The 17783-nt window shown below is 45.0% G+C and overlaps 1 protein-coding gene across 3 annotated transcripts in view; it reads right to left on the bottom strand.

Moving 5' to 3' along the window:
* The window catches only part of Ikbkb (inhibitor of nuclear factor kappa B kinase subunit beta), a 47060-nt gene extending 40350 nt beyond the window's left edge, over positions 1–6710 (bottom strand). For 2 of the 3 annotated variants that reach the window (XM_028782899.1, XM_028782900.1), the window contains exons 1-2: positions 6597–6710; positions 6214–6336 (exon numbers count right to left, since the gene is read on the bottom strand). In XM_028782899.1, coding sequence (XP_028638732.1) covers positions 6214–6318 — 105 coding nt within the window. In that variant the 5' untranslated portion in view covers positions 6319–6336; positions 6597–6710. The remainder of the gene's footprint in view (positions 1–6213; positions 6337–6596) is intronic. The other variant, XR_003713297.1, reaches the window with a different exon arrangement.
* Positions 6711–17783: the final 11073 nt, after the last annotated feature.

Below are 17783 nucleotides of genomic sequence, written 5' to 3'. Positions count from 1 at the left end.
GGAAGGTATGGATGCCCTTTGCGAAGGAGGATGCTCTCTACAAACAACACAGCAGAGGATCAGATCCACTGTGATTGAGGGAACTTCCCAGTGTAGCTGCGCATTGAGCAACTGTAATCTCTTGCCCAATGTCAGAACGTGAGACGCAGTTGTTAGCTGGCTCAACCCAGGAGCCAAGATAACGTACATAATGAAGACTGACAGGCAGAGTGAAGATGTGAGAACAGCCTTCAATCTCCAAACTCAGACTTAGCTAACAGAGACTAGAACTGCCTGTGTCAGCTCAGCTGAGCCCTACAGCAAGGAAATCCTAACTTCTAAGGCCTAGGGATGTCTGAGATAGAAGCAAACATCTCCTTACATAGTTGTCTATTATTTTTGTTCATGAACTATGAACACTGGGAACGTGTCCATCAGCAGGAAAATTCACACAGCAGTAAATGATTTCATTTTGCCCAGGATCCCCAGATCAAGAATCTGAGTTTGGAAAGCCAGATTGGGTTCTATCTTTGTGCTGGTTAAATTTGTATTATTTGTCAATCTGATATAAGTTAACAGTTTTTATCTGGGAACCTTAACTGAAGAACTGTCCCCAGCTAATTGTCTACAGGGAAGCCTGTGGAGCATTTTCCTGATTAACAATTGGATATGGAAGGCCCAGGTCACTGTGGATGGTGTTGATCCTGGGAGAGCCCAGGCCACTGTGGATGGTGTTGTCCTTGGACAGGTGGTCCTGGGTTTTATAAGAAAGGCCAAGCAAACTATAGAAGGCAAGGCAGTAAGCAGTGTTTCTCCACAGTCTCTGCTTCAGGTCCTGCCTCCAGGTTCCTGACTTGGCTTCCCTTCGTGAAGGACATGTAAGCCAGATAAACCCTTTCTTCCCTAAGCTGGGTTTGGTTATAGTGTCTGACACAGCCGCAGAAACCAAACTAGGAATATCTATCTCCAACTTGCTAATAAGTGGACTCTTTGCATAGAATACGGTTTAAAAATGATCTTTATTCTCAATAAAAGAGAAAGGGTCGATTTTATTGTCTATATGGAACATAGCTGATTTTTGGAGGTCCTTAAAGTTTGCTATTCTTTGCCTTATATAGAAGAATACAAATCTTGTGTATGTCTGTGTATTATAAAGCCTAAAGGTGACTGCCAACGAGGGTGGTAGAAAGCCAGTTTATATAAAACAAGACAAAAAAACAAAACAGAAGAGGCAACTCAACTCCCTGTGGTTAGCCTCCTAATGATTCAGGGGAAACTCAAAAACAAACAAAAAACCAAACCAACCAACCAAACACCGACCCCCCCCCAATTCCTTTTAGAACTTCATTCTAGAAAACCCACGCTTATAACCAACCATTCAACCAGCAACGGTGTCATAAGGAGACAATTAGTAAGTCATCAGGCTCCTTCTCAGGTCCTGCCCCACAATATCAATGTTTCAGGAAAAAAGGGTGGGGGGCGCAAGTCTGTGAAATGGGACCAGAAGGAATACATGGATGGGATCCAGGCTGGGGAGTCAAAAGTATGGTACCAGCCACAACATGTGTCGCTTGACCCTAGACAGAGATGCTTCTTCGCAGTGAATGGCAGTTAACACGAAGACCCACAACTGGTCAAAGTGCAGAGAGTGGGAGAAGGTGGGGTGCTCAGCCCTAAATGACGCGTCTGTATCACATGTCCTCCTCCTTAAGCTCAGGGATCATTCTGGAAAGATTCTAAGAGTCGGAGGTTCTGAGGAACTATAACAAAGCGGTGTTCCCCAGGCGAAACAAGGAAGCTGCCCGTAAGAATTCACAGCAGTCGTGACAGTGCACAGAGGCTGGAGAGCCACGGAAAACCCAAGCTTGGAGAGGGAGGCAGGCAGGAAGTTCCACCCCCTAGCTAGGCAGCTAGTGGCAGTTTATAGTTGCTGAGAGAGAGAGAATCGGTTCTCTTTAAGGGTGTGTTCTGCGGCAGGGTCAACCACACTTCAGTGGGAGGGGCACAAATTAGACTTTTTTTTTTTTAGATGTAAAGGTGGATGGGCAGGGAAGTGGGGTGAAAGCTGGCGGGAGAGGGGAGAGGGGGGTAAATATGACCAAAATATGCTCTACAAAATCCTCAAATAAGTACCTAAAAAGTAAAGGTCTGGGACACTCTACAACACAACTCCTGTACCCTAGGCTCCAGATCAGTTCAGAAGAGGTCTTGGAAAGATGGCAAGAGCGAGGGTGATAGGTGGGTTGCTATAAGAATACCTCTCCTAGCAATGTCAGAAGTTACAGAGATAAAGCCCTGCTAACAAGACTGCTTATACATGAGCTGATGAAGAAAAAAAAAAAAAAAACAATGGACATGCTGATGTGGACTGGAAAACCCAGGAGGCCCCAGGCCTACGCAAATAAGTACAGGAGATTGAGGAGGACTCAGAGTAGGAGAGACAGTCTCCTCAGGGAAGAATGTACTAATTGGTTATCCAGTAACAAGTGGTCAGCTCTGAAAACATACACACACACACACACACGCACACGCACACACAGGTGCGCACACACACACAGACTGAGCAGGTGTTTTTATGTATTTAGGAACATATATGTGTGTGCGACAATAATTAATGAAAAAGGAGGCCGTAAATTTCAAAGACAACAAGAAGGGGTATATGGCAGAGTCTGGAGAGAGGAAAGGAGGAGAGAAATATGTAATTATAATCTCAAAGAATAAAATAAATAATTTTCTAAAAAAATAAAAAAAGGTGTGTATTCATCTTTATTCCGGACATAACAAGTGGTGGACACAACCTGTCCCTGTGATAAAGGGCCACAGCTTCTTTAGTCTCCCTGCGACAGACACAAAATAACACAGCGGGCTCCCGTCTCGCCCACAGAGGCCAGGGCAGACTCAAGGGATAACGGTGTTGCTGCCTCCTTGGGCAAGTAAACATTGCAGCTCTGAGGCTGGCGGGCCTCTGGCTCTTTATCACAGATGGAGAAAAACTTGACCCTTCCAGGGATGCCAATTAAAAGAAAATGAAGGGTCTCGTCCCTAGGGAGCCTTGGGCAAGCCATGACACTATCACTTCCTTACACGCTGCTCTACCCACTCAATCGTCTCCTTTCCTGACAGTCCACTTCCTCTCAAGAACCTGATGAAGTTCCTTTTCCTCCAAGTCTTCCCCTGCTACTGAGCAAGCAGCAAATTAGAGACAGAGCACCTGGCATAGCCAGCACCTGTTCTGGGTTTTGTTTTTGTTTGTTTGTTTTTGTTTTGAGACAGGATCTCACTACGTAGCCCTGGCTATCATGGAACTATCTCTGTAGACCAGGCTGGCCTCGAACTCACAAAGACTGGCCTGCCTCTGCCTCCCGGGTGGGCGATCAGGTTAAAGGTGTTGGTGCCTCATCCAGCAGGCAAATGATAAGGATTCTTGCTAAGCATTAGTCATTAGTATCTTTACACGAGCGAGCATATCCTTATGACTGTCTATTAAATCATATCTTTAAGAATTCATTCGATGTAGGTAAAGACAAATTAAGGATGGTGTCATCTCTTCACTTGCCTGCATGGAGCTCAGACCCATGTGTAATAAGTCCTTACGGGAACTGAGATCCAAGATCACACATTCCACACACAGAAGTGACCTTAGTCTTACCAGTAAAGCTTAGCGCTACTTCACAGGAAGAATAACTGATAACCCCTTGCCTTCTAACAACCGGAACATTCTCTACTTCCTACCATGTGAGCACTGATCTGCCAGGCTTGCCAGTCTCTTTCCCATTAGAGCACACTGATGACGTGATATTTGCAAAGGATCCTGGGATGTTTCCACGGTACATTTGCCTCATGTCTTTCCAGTCACATTGAGGGTCTATGATGCATACCAGAAGTTGCGACCCAAATGCAAGAATTAGCAAGTGACAGTCAGGATTCCAACCAAGTGCTGTGTGGTGGGGAGCACGTGTGGCTCCTTCTCCTGTTTACCCTCAAAAGGAGCTGCAGGCTGAGGTCCTCGGAGTTGTCTCTTTTTCCTCTCTTTGTCTTTCAAGGTCTGCTGCAAACAGTAGCCTACCTGAAGCACAGATGGTTTGTGCTGAGCCTTCGGCTGGAGATTTAGGGGTGTATCTAGACAACAAAGACTGTCAAGCCCACATTAAGTGTATCAGGAACCCAGGGAATCGGAGCAGGGTCGTCTGCTACGTTTGAATACCCCTTAGTTTTTCCTTGGTGCTTCAAAAATGGCTTGGACAGATTGTGAAGAACTAAATAGCACCTACAGAATAACTGGTTATGTGTAGGGCATGTCCTAAACTCTAGCTCCAACCAGAAGCCACAACAGGGAATATCACCTGGACTGGAATAGATGTATGTGTTAACAGCATACATAGCCTCTTTCCATATATGACCTAACTGTGCTTCTGATTGCTTCTGTTATAAAACAGAAATTAGAGTTGTCAATCCTGGTAGTAAAGCATGCATGTAGGGTAATGTTCATGGTAGGGCAAAACAGACCCAGCATGTAAGAAACATAGCCCAATCTTGGGATGTAATAGGCTTGCAACAATGACCCTGGTTCTTGAGCCCCTTTCTGACTTAGGCTCTTTCAAGAAATTTCTCTGTGATAGCTACCACTATTCTCTTCCCTATAGACAAGAGACAACATATGATGTGGCAAGAAGACAACTGATGCTGAGTGCAACTAGCATGTTTTAGCTGCATGCCTCTAGAGCCCCGGAACAGAGGCGCGTTCAACAGAAGGCATGCCGCATCTTCTGATCCTAGGTGTGGGTTAAAGATTTCTTCTATGAACCCAAAGCGGCCCTCGGGCTTCCCTGAGATCAGTCCATGAAGACAGTAGAGGGCTTCCAGGCCTAAACAGGCAGGTTCTTCAGCCAGCACCACTTCTGCCAGATTCCTCCTGAACTCCAACCCCCACCCCTCTATCCACCCAAGTCCTGTTCATTTTTATTCCTAAATATCTCTTCAGTCTGCCTATTTCTCCCCATCATCATCATCACCACCACCGCCAACCAAGCTAGTCTCTTGTCTGGACCACTTAACTTTGAGTCAAGACCTTGATTTTAGCTGTTTAGGAAGGATTTCCTAGAAGAGTGGCCTCTTGTTTTGGTGAGTTTCCCAAGTGTTGCCCAACACTGGAATCCTAAAATACTAAAAATAGGCCTCTGGAGAACACTTCCCCCAACCCCCCATGGATCTCTCGGGAGGTTGGGTAACTGGCCTGGCAGAAATGAAGATGTTCTAAAAGAGATACTTTTGAACATTGGATGCCAGAGAGATGGGAAAGTCCCCCGAAATTTCATGCTGGGAGAGGAAAAGCTACCAGCCAGAGGGGGAATTTGTCTTCTGGTCTACAGATTTCTAACACATTCTCAGAAAATCTCACAGGATGACAAAAGCAGGCCAGTGGTTGGCTGATGTGCACATCCTTGGTGTTCTATTTGAACCTTGATCTAATTTTATCATCATGGAGATGGACTTGGGAGGTTTGCTGGGTCTGTCCGTCCCTTGCTTTCTACTATTAATTAGATATTTTTAATTGGCTTATTGAGGACTCAGCTTAGGGCACATGCTGTGACCCCAAGTTTGACAGTTATACAGTATCCTGAGGTAAGTAAGTGTTCTCCAGCAGAAACATCACAGGTAATGTTTTTAGGCATTATCACGGACTCATTGCCCAAACTGGATAAAAATAAGTCTCGTACAGTAAACAAGTGAACTAAAGAGAGTCCTGCCGGGGATTTCAGTGTACGTACCACCAGCCCAAACAAAAAAATTTGGAAGAACGGAAACTTTTAACACGAGCAACTCACGTCAGACACATAAGGACTAAAATAATGAGATTAATAATCAGATCCAAATCACTCAGCATTATATGGGCTGCACATTGTTATTTAAAATGCTTTTTATTGCTCTCATCTTTTAACGCTGCCTGTATTCTACAGCATTTATCACTACGTAATGTATTACGTGTTAGTTTAAATATTAGTACACATATAATTTCAAAATACTTGGAATGACAGCTTACTTTCCCCTCTTCTAAGTGGCGTGGATATTAGGGTCTTTAAGAGTCCGTTGAGCAGCTTACAGGTCCCCTTTGCTGTCCCTTTTCTTACGCTCCCATTGGACCACGCCAAGGCTAGGATCCACCCATCCACACTGGGCCAGGACAGAAGAGGCGCCAAGAAAGCTCACCCGCCCTCCCTGGTGCCAGGGCCCTACCTGATTGTGCCACCGGATGACGTTTCCAAATCCCCCGGTCCCGAGACGTTCTTTCATTTCCCAGGCCCCACATGTCTGGGTTGGGAGGGAAGGTGACCAGCTCATATCGATGCCCTGCTAACTCTAGAGGCAAGTAGGGAGAGAGGACAAGTTGAAGTGAGGACACTGGAGCTCAAGAAGCAGGGGGAGCAGAGGCGGCGGCTGCCCTTCCAGGGGAGGCTGGGAGATCGGTTTAGTTAACAAATAAAAGTTGCTGCGGCCCGGCCCGCCCGCGGGTCCGCTCCGCACCGAGCGCGGTGCAGCCACGGACCCGGGAGAGAGGCGGAGCGCGCACCCGGGCGAGCCCATCCACGCGCCGCGATCCGCCCTCGCGTGGGACTCACCTGCCCCGGGGGCCGCGGGGCCGCCAGCGACACCCGCTGAGGACATGAAAACTCGGGGTCCCCACGCAGCCAGCCCAGCGCCACTTCCTCAAACACTTCCTGCCCTGACGTCACGGGCACTTGACGGCTCTTAAAGGGGACGCGCGAGACGCAGCCACAGCCAGCCAAGGTGCTGGACCTGGTGGATGCTGGACCTGGCTGTTCAGGACCTGGCGCCTTGGAGAGCTCTTCTTCACCCTGGTGCTTGATCAGACTGGCTAGGCAGTTAACAAGGGGGGAATCTGCTGAGCCCCAACTAGGGCTGACTTAGGGACTGTCACACGAACTGCCTCCCTGTCCTCCTACCGCTCTCAAGTCCAATTTTGGGGTCCTGTCATGAGGTTTGAGTTTAAGTGGAATGCAGAGGTGTACACAACTAATCAGTCATGCTCAACGTATGTTCAGGTCCGCCATCATTGCCTAAGGCTCCAGTCTCTCCTAGTAGGTGGCGTTTGTCAGAACTGTGTGAAATCTCTGCCTGAGACAAGTTCCTCTGATGTTGGAACGAGGCTTCTGACATTTACTGGCTTTTTAGATCGATCCCGGCAGCGGACAGCAACCAGCAAGGCTAACAAATTCTCCATGGATTGAATGATAAGCCAAAGATTTTTGTAGGGGACTCTAAGCATTTGAACGCAAGAACCGAGTAAATAAAGCACTTCTCACGCCTTTATTATTAAAGCAAGCAAAACAAGACATGATGTTTACAGAGAGTTTAAGCAAATACAAGAACGACAAGGGGAAACACTGGGTAGTATGTATGTCTTATCATCTTTGGACATGAATATTCCTCCCGGGACTTCAGCCTTCCCACAAAGATAACATGGACATCCCAGGGTGTACCCCTCCTGTCCTCGATTTCATGGGCATCCACTCTTTATAGGTTGTGCAATAATTTCTAGAAGGCCACCTCATGGGAAGAACATTCTGCACTCTGCCCCAACCACAGTTCCCGGGAAGGCCACAGCTTTTTTGACACAGACTCCCACATGGTCTCAGATGATATTCCTGGAGGAGATTCCAATGTCTCAGGGTCTGTTATGTCGGCAGTTTAAGAGGTAAAAGGAGGAGCTCCAGTGTCTCTTTAGAACACCTCCATTCCTGCCAGGACAATTGCGGGTCCCCCTCTTAGTTATTTCACTTCCGTTTTGAGGTAAAAAGATTCCCGTTCCTGAAACAAGTATAAGCGGAAGTGGGAATCAAGGGTGCCCCGTGTCATCCAAAGAATCAGCTCTCACCGCCTCAAAGGAATTAAAAAACTCAGTTTATTCCGGAGCATGTATGAGAGACAGATCGTGGCATGTGAATATACTTTTAGGTCTCCCTGAATATAATCTTCCAACGTGGAAGCAGTTTAAAGACGTTTTGTAGTTTAACAGAACCAAGAAAGGGCTAAATCAAGGCAAGTTTGAACCGCATCACTGGATACCTCAGAGAGATGATTATAGCATAGCAAGATGGGGGAAGCTGGTCTGTGAATCATCAGATGTTCTCTGATGACATTCTTAGCTTTTGGGTTGGTGGAAGATATTAGCCCGCTAAGTTAATAGATTTCAAAAGCTGGGTTTGTGTTTATTTGTTTTAGTCTCTTAGTCACAGAACGTTAGTTCTGACACAGAGGTGGGTAAGCAATTAGCTTCCAGATAAAGCAATTAGCCTCTGGACTCGTAACGTTCCAGTCTCTCCATGATGCTGGAGTTCTAATCAGTCTCTGTAAACATCGCCTCTTACAAGGAGATCTCACTCACAACTGCATTTAGTTAGTGACAGGCAGCCACACACAAGAACCGTTTCTCCCTGGTTTGAGTTACCTTTGGAAGGGCTGGCACAAGCAACTCCATTCTAGCTTTGAGGTAGACTTGCTGTGTGGCTCAGGTTGATCTAAAACTAACCATCCTCCTGCTTCAGTCTAGCCTTTCAAGTGCTGGGATAGCAAGCAGAGGAATTACATCCCAGAGGAGTTGAGGTTTGGTTCTGAAAACTCCCTCCCTTGCCTCTGAAGGATATCACTGACTAACCATCTGGTGGTTTGATTTCCATGGTCCTTCATGACTGGGATGAGATGCACCCATCTGATCCGAGCCTGTGGTAGGGGAAGGATGAACAGAGAAGCAGGTATTACCTGGGTCTGTGTGGTAAAGTGTTAGCAACCAAGAGATGTAGAAAAGTCGATTCTTGTGCTTTAATTCTGTCTTCCTGTGGATGATGTGCTAGCATTTCAAAAAATACTCTTCGGTAAGTTACTCTTGAGTGTTGACCCAAAATGGGACACCTATCGAGAACTCCGTCAACCCAAGGCACAGACAGCATCATAGAAGATGAGGTGTAAGAGTCAGAGTATAGGAAGGAGTGCCTCAAAGGGATGACTTCTAGATAGGACACGACTGTTACAGTCATAAAGTCCCTCCTGCTATAGTCACCCACATGAGGCCAAGCTGAAAGATCAGTCAACTCGGTCAACATTTCAATAGTTGAACTTAGAGGGTTACAAAAACAGTTTCTTTAAGAGAGAGAACTTGGGGCTAAAGAGATGGCTCAGAGATTAAGAGCACTGGTTGCTCTTCCAGAGGACCTGGGTTCAATTCCCAGCACCCACATGTCAGCTCAGGACTGTCTGTAACTCCAGTTCTGTGGGATCTGACACTCTCACATAGACATGCATGCAGTCAAAACACCAATGCCCATAAAATAAAAATAAATAAAGAATTATTTAAAAAAGAGGGAGAGAACGAAAGGTTAGTGAGAGGGGAGGCTTTGGAATGGATATAAACAGGATATAGTATATGACATTGTCAAATAATGAATAAATAGCACTAAGAGTGTATGTTCGGGAACCAGCGAGATGGTACCTATGGACAAAGGTGCTTGTCCCCAAAAGTGACAACCTGAGTTAAATCCCAAGATCCCATATGTGGTAGAACAAGAGAATCGACTCCAACATCTCCTCTGACCTCCACAAGTGCACCTTGAGACACACAGGCACACAGATGCCAAATAAATGTAGTTAGTTTCTTTTTAAAAATTCCTTTACATTTTTTTCATACAGTATAGTTACGTCATATTCTTTCCCTTCCCCCAGCTCTTCCCAGATCCCCCCCCACCTCTCCCTACTCACTCTGCTTCACATTCTTCCTCTCTCTTTAACAAACAAACAAAGGCACATGCACACACACACACACACACACACAAACAAATAAAATGAAAAACAAAACAAAAACCCCACAGAGTTCATTTTGTGTTGGCAAACTATTCCTGAGCACTCCATAGCTTCCCAGCCAGGGATGGTACTGTGTACAGGTCCCTCTTTCCATGCTGGGATTTTAATTGTGTGTATTGAACTTCTCCAGGTCTTACTGGCACTGCCAAAGTTTCTGTGAGTTCACATGTGTATTGATCCTGCTGTGTCTGGGAGACACTGTTTCCTTGAGGTCATCCATCACCTTTGGCTCTTTGTAATCTTTCTACCTCCTCCTCTACATAGACTCCTGAGGCTTGACAGGAGAAGTATAAGACAGTCATCCCACTTAGAGATGAGCGTTTCAGAGTCTTTTGATGCTCTGCATGTCGTCCAGTGTGTGTGCTTTAAAGATGAGTGCTTCAAAGTCTAACCCTCTGCATGTCATCCAGTGTGTGTGCACTCTAGCTACACAATGTGGATTCCCATCTATTTCAAGAAGCTTCTCTGATAAGGGTGCCACAATGCTCTGACCTATGAATACAGTAATATGGCATTAGGAATCATTGTTTTGCTATGTTAATTTATTGGAATAATTATAGTAGATTTTTTTTCCCCAAGCCCATAGCCTGTTAAGCCTCATTAACAGTGTCAGGTGTGAGTCCCATCTCCTGAAGTGGGGCTAATTCCAAATCAAGAGGTGGTTGGCTGGTTACTTCCATAGAATTTGTGACACTATTGTACCAGTATATTTTGCAGGCAGGTCATAGTTGTAGGTGGTAGTTTATAGCTGGATGACAGTGATGGTTACCTTTCTCCTCTGGTAGTATGCAGGATACCTTCCAGCATCGTCCGTGGTTGTCAATAAGGATGAAGCATATGCATGAGCATCATTTCTGTCTTTCCATGTCTGATGACGTAAGGATATGGTGTCTTCAGCCTCAGAGTCTTACCAGTAGGTTACAGAGGACACCAAATAACACTGGCAATAGCCTGGTATGTTTTGCCAGTGACTCACAGGATGTAGCCTATCCTGACGCTGAGTGTTTTCATTGCTGGCATATGATGTCTAGTTGGGTACTGTCTCCCCTCCCCATTATATAGTAACTGTATTTAAGTTTTATTAATATATCTATGAATTTTAGAGAGTCTCTACAGTTGTAGGTGTCTACATGGCTTTTCAAATGGCCTTTAGTGTTACTGTCCCTTTCCATAGTCTGTCCTATACCTTGTCATGCCATTCTACTTCCCATCAAATCCTTGTTCTGATTTCCTGTTTATGACACTCTATTCTATTTGTCCTTCCTTTCACATCCTCTTAGATTTCTATGTTGAAGATACAGAATATTTTTGGCCTCTTTGTCAGAAATCAGGTGTCTATAGGCATGTGGGGTTATGTCTGGGTCTTCAGTTATATCCCATCAAGATGCCCGTTTTCATACCAATATCAAGTGTATTAGTTAGGGTTTTATTGCTGAGAACAGACACCATGACCAAGGCAACCCTTATAAAGAACAATATTTAATTGGAGCTGGCTTACAGGTTCAGAGGTTCAGTCCATTATCATCAAGGCAGGAAGCATGTCAGTGTCTAGACAGGCATGGTGCAGGAGGAGCTGAGAGTTCTACATCTTCATCTGAAGGTTGCTAGCAGAATACTGACTTCTAGACAGCTAGGACCTGGGGTCTTAAAGCCCAATTCCACAGTGACACACCGACTCCCACAAGGCCACACCTCCTAATAGTGCCAATAGTCTCTGGCCCAAGCATATACAAACCATCACACCAAGCTAATTTTATTACCATAGATGCATAGTATAATGTTAAATCTGGGGTGTTGATAACTCCAGCAGGTCTGGAGTAGATGTTTCTTTTATGGAACTGAGTACCCTTATGTTTGGTGCATAATGTTTAGAATTGCAATATCCACTTGATAGATTTTTCTCCTTTAATGATGTACTATCCTTCCCTTTGTTTGAAGTCTATTTTGTCATATATTAAAATGACTGTGCCTGTCTGTGTGCCTGTCTGAGTTTGTGTCTGAGTGTCTGCCTATGTGCCTGTGTGCACCTCAGTTCCACTTGCTTAGAATTCCTTTTGTCATTCTGTTACTCTAAAAGGTGATGGATGTCTGTCCTTGATCATAAGGTGTATTTAGGTAGCAGAAAAAGGGATGCTGGTTTTTTTTTTTATGTAATGCTGTTACCTAATCTGATAATACTGAGGACCAGTGCAATAATACTTGGTTTTCAGTCTTGAGGTACTCTTGGTTTTAGCATTGGTCCAGATCTGAAGTCCTGTTTAGAACTCTGGGCTCAGACTCCAAGGGAACTCAGTCAGGCTCAGTGTGTGGGGTGGGTGATAGGCATGGGAAGTGGACTGACTCTGGAGGTCTCTGACGAAGGACTTGGAGTTTGGCTCCACAAGGTGATGAGGGGCAGACGTAGGAGTACTCTGGGTCTTGCTATGGATGGTAGACATTTCCAAGGTGAGGGAGGTAGGCTGGGAGGAATAGCTGCAACACGCTTGCAAGATGGACTAGTGTAGCTTAAAGAGCTCAGAATGGAGGAGGGCTAGCAGAGCGTAGGTAGGCTATCTTCATCCCCGTCCAGTGTGGTGGCTGTGGGGTCCCTGGCACAAAGCAGTTCTATGGTCAGGAGGGTGCCACAAGGGAAAGGAGCTGGTCTGGAAGGAATGGCTGAGGAGCCTGGTGAGGAAGAGCTGAGGGGTGGGTTCATGGGGATGGGATAGGAACATGGGTTCCTATCAGGACTTAAGATGGGCTGGGAGGTAGGGCTGAGGTGGGCAACAGAGGCCGTCCTCAGAGCATCCACCAGAATGGTGGAGGGGAAGGAGAGCACAGACATCCTAATTGGGCACTTGGTATACAGTGGTTCTGCAGTGGGCATGGAGTCACAAAGAAATAGGAGACAGGCTAAGGAGTGCTTGAGGACGGTGGTAAAGAACCAGGGAGACCCTGGATCCATACGAAGAAGCTGAGTCCCAAGAGGATGAGGGGCTCTAAAAAATTTTAAAACATTGTTTCTTTACTTTTTTGTTCAAAGTTGAACTGTTTTACAGACATCAATTATAAGGTTTTACAAAAGAGCAACCTACAAGAGTAAACAGGAAAAGGTAACTTAAAAATTAAATAGTTGTTTACAGATTATGGTGGTTTGAATGAGAATGGCCCCCATAAACTCAACTATTCGAAAGTAACCAGGGACTGGCACTACTTGGGAAGGATTAGGAGGCGTGGTCTTATTGGAGAAAGTGTACATCTTGGGGTGGGCTTTGAGGTTGCAAAACCCATGTTGGGCCCAGACACGCTCTCTGTCTCCTCTTTCTGTGGATCAGGATGTAGCTCTGTGCTACGTCTTCTGGACCATGTATGCCTGTGTGTCACCATGCTTCTGACCATGATGATAATGGACTAAACTTCTCAAGCTGTAACCAAGCCCCCAATTAAATGCTTTCTTCTGTTAAGAGTTGCCTTGATCGTGGTATTTCCTCCCAACAATAGAAGAGTGACTAAGATACAGATGTACTCCTTAGAGGACCAGTGGCCAGTGCCTTGTCATTTATTAGGAAGCACTGCTTGTGTATGTGGTATTAGATCATGTCTGATCACCTTTGCTTACAGATAATATCCATGGTTTAATTAGAAACACAAGAGATACAGACCTGGAAAAGGTCAGAACCACTAACAAATCTAGTTTGGAGGACACATCTTGGAGAATTGTTTTTGTGAACTTTTCCCCTTAGAAGTCTTATGTAATACCTCACACACATAAATATAAAGGAGCCAGCATCCACTAAACATGGTCGCACAGAAGAACTCTGCAGAAGCCATATATGCATTAATGTTCTAATCTTGAATAAAAATTTAGAATTTTGGGGTCAGGAGGATAATAGGCCTTTATCATTAACAAAACCGGAACATTAGACTTGTTACAAGCTTAGTGCCGGTGGGCTGGAGAAATGACTCAGCAGCTGAGAAAGCTTGCTGCTCTTACAGCAGATCTGGGTTCAATTCCCAGCACCCACATAATGACTCAGAGCTGCCTATAGCTCCCGTTACAGCGACCTTGTCTCACTTCTGAGGGTTTCTGCGCACATGTGGTGCACACACATACTCATTAAGAAGATAAATATGCTAAAATATGTAGCGCTGGGGACCACAGACAGACTCGTTTTCTGGTGCATGAGCACATGCCATATTTGCAACAACAAAGTATTCAAAGCAAGAGATGGCAGCAAGGACTTCAGTGTAGACAAGGTCTTTAGACACAGCAGCACTTCCCAAATGGCATATTTTTCAACTGAATAGCACTGGTTAAAAATAGTAGAGATTAAAAAAGAATAGTAGAGATGCCCAAAGAACTTTGCTGACACATGTTGCATCTCAATGATTCATGTCTATAGCACAGAAGGCTTACTCATCACTTTGAATAGGTGGCATTTGTGTGCTTTAACGCTCAAGGTTTCTCGTGCTTCATAACATACATATATAAACATATACACACATACATGCACATGTACATGCACATTTCTAGTCACAGAAATATAGGACATTGAATGTACTTAGATCACCTTTTATAAAATAGTCATTAAATATTTTTGGCACGAACAGAGACTTAAACTGAGTTGGTGATTCCTTTTTTTCAGTACTGAAGATTAAAATAGGAGTCTTGAGCATGCTAGGCAAGTGTTTTGCCTCTGTGATGGTCTGATGTTATCAACTTAACGGCTCTAGAATTACCCAAGAAACAACCTGAATGATGTCATCAAGGAATTCCCCTATCACCTCTGATCTTAGATGTCAACTCAACACAAGTGAGAAGAAGAAGATTCAACTGAAGAGCTGCTTCCATCAGACTGGCCTCAACTGAAGAGCTGCCTCCATCAGACTGGCCTCAACTGAAGAGCTGCCTCCATCAGACTGGCCTCAACTGAAGAGCTGCCTCCATCAGACTGGCCTGTGGACATGTTTGTGGAGTCTTTTCTTGATTGCTGCTTGATATGGAAGGAGGAACCAGGTCATAGTGGGAGATGCCAAATCCAGGCAGGTGATCCTGAATTGTCTAAGAGAGCAGGGTGAGCTCAACTTGGAGGGAGCAAGCCAGTGAGCAGTGTCTTTCTATGGTCCCTGCTTCAGTTCTTGCCTTCTAATTCCTGGCCTGGCTTCCCCCAATGATGGATCATATCCAGTATGTAGGGAAATAAACACCCTCCTTCCCAAGCAGCCTTTGGTCAGTGTTTTATCATATGAACAAAAAGCAAACTAGGATACCTGTTGTCAAGACCTCCACTAACATGCCCCAAGTATGAACTAGTCCTGTTCACCCTTTTGACACTGCAGTACAACACTGCCATCTACAAACCTCACGCTCAATAATCACCCCACCCAGTTACCAAAAAGTCACAGAACAACTCATCATGTTTTAAGTAAGTTTACCATTTTGTGTTGGTAAACTTGGTAATTCATAAATATCCTCAGTCACCCGCCAAACTTACAGCCACGCCTTTTCAGACTTCTCGTTTTGCTCAACTCAAAATAAGTTTTCCTTTCACCTAGCCGTGAGTCTGTTAAAGTTAAACATTAAATAGTTTTAAATGATGTCCCTGGATGGGGCTGTGGGCTTCGTCACGTTCTAAGGTATTTATTAACTTAAGCCCCGTTTTTCCTCTCAGGAAGGACCATGGCCAGATCATTGCTTTCTGGCGATCTCTGTCACACTCTGGAGATGGGAATGGCCTGTTTATAGGCTGTTATTTGAATTTTAGGCTTTAAGGCTGAATGGGATGAAGAATTGTGGAACAGCTAGCAGAGCTGGTAGGCAGCGTTGGCTCCAGGGGATCAAAGTAGCATATATCACTTCAGAGGTGCTCAAAACCTTCTAGGGGTATAACATCTAGAGAGAACCACTGACTAAAGACAATAAAGTTGTAGGCGATGCAAATTCTGGTTCTGCTGCAGAGGGCACTGTAGTTGTCGTGAGCATAGTTTCCTTGCTTTGTTGATTTTAATGTAAAAATCTTGATCTCGGAGAAAGTCACAGATGACTATTCCTGGTCTTTTTATGTCACCGGCTGATTAAGCTCTCTTTGCTCATCTAATAAACAACCAGCAAAGCCGCACTGGAATCCTCTGAGTTAGAAAGATGGATTTCTACACTGCTGGAGGCTGAAACGTAGGAGGAGAGGCCAGCCTCAAGGACAGGAAAGCAATAAAACAGAACTCTTGGGACCGGGAGGCAGTTCAGGGCCAGTGATTTCAGCGACTCTTTCTTACCTGTAGACTTCGTTTAAGTCCAGCCTTCAGAAAGAGGGCTGTGTGAGTCTGGTCTGGCCCTGTCAACAAATAATCCTCTGCCAAACAAGTCAGGAAGAAACTCATTTAGTAGAGCACATGAAGAAATCTATCTTTCACTGGTAACAGGGAGTGAGCTGATGGAAAAAGTGAACCTTGGCCAGGCCGTTCTGACCCAGTAGGGGACGGTCTACAGAACCAGACATGGGGGATGGTTACATTCTATGAGTGAACTTGAAACATCCCGAAACTCCCAAGGAGCCAGACCTCACTGCGCATGCACGCACAGGCTTCAAGTGAAGAACAGCAGGTCCTGAAACCCGGAGTTACCTTTCAGGAAGGAACGCGATGCGGATGCCTTAGAAGCAGAAATCACTCTGTAAGCACTCCTGGCTTTACCCCCATGTGTTCCTATTTCTGTAAATTCAAATTAAGCAAGTCACAAAAGACCTTCTAAGTGGGCTCTGGTGGCAGGGAAGCGGGATATGGGAAGGGTGCGTAGTACCTGGCAGTTAATCTTTCTTGGCTCATCTTCAAGTGCCGCTTTTACCCTGTAGGGTCCAAGATTGCGCTGACTGAATCATCCTTACTTCTTGGTACACTATCCGTGTGCAATAAATATGTTACTGGTAGGCTGGAGAGATGGTTTAGCAGTTACGAGCACTGGCTTCTCTTGCAGAGGACCTGAGTTCAGTTCCCAGTGTTAATTCTTACTCGTTGGTTGAGAGTAAAACTATCACTACGAATTTTGAGCCAAATTTGAAGCAAGCTTTATTGAATACTGACCAGGCTCATACTTGGGATTCCCAGAGAACGGCACCAAATTACTTTTGCTAGAGACTTTCGAAAGCAAAAATCCAAAAGGCTGTGTACTTCTCACCTTTGTCCAATCAGAGGCAAGTATACATCCTGACATACTTCCTGTTGACATATCTCCCACCTACATGTGAACGTCGGGGGCAGTTGGGATAACCAACCTTGTTTACAGAAATGAAAACATGTGGCTTGTTATCTATCGTTCATGAACATCAGCCCCCAGCATTCCAGGAAATTATCTGTCCTTGGACAAGTGGGGTTTACAGGTCAGAAGTATTTTTGTTTTATGGATCTCTTACGCACAGTAATTTAAACGTCAAACACGACTTCAGGCATCACACGCCAACCCCCAAAATTGTGGCTCACAACCAACTGTAACTCCTCCAGGCACAGGAGAGCTAATGCTTTCTTCTGGTCACCTCGGGCACTAGGCGAGCATGTGGTGCACAAACATCCATGCAGAGTGAACAGCTACATATCCCCAAGGAAATCAAACAAAACAAAGTCTTAATGGTTCTCCCTGTATTGTGGTGGTCAGAGTCTTTACTGGTGTGTTCCAGATTCTATAGCCCTATAAATAAATACATACATAAATGGAAAAAAGAGAAAAGAAGAAATGCACTTAAGCATCCATTCATTGAAAAGTCTGTAAAAGTCTGTCATTTTTTGAAAATTCAAGATCACCAAGGCCTTCCCCTTCCCTCCAGGAGCTTGGTGTCAGAGAGGACAGTTTGTGTGGTGGTAAGGTAGGTGAGGTGGTTTGTCTTTGCCCCTAACTCTAACTACTTGCTTCTGCTATTTATTTATTTATTTATTTATTTATTTATTTATTTATTTATTTATTT

Source organism: Grammomys surdaster, unplaced genomic scaffold, assembly GCF_004785775.1.
Source record: "Grammomys surdaster isolate TR1022 unplaced genomic scaffold, NIH_TR_1.0 919, whole genome shotgun sequence".
NCBI classification, from domain to species: Eukaryota; Metazoa; Chordata; class Mammalia; order Rodentia; family Muridae; genus Grammomys; species Grammomys surdaster.
This window is presented reverse-complemented; position numbering and strand designations above follow the sequence as displayed.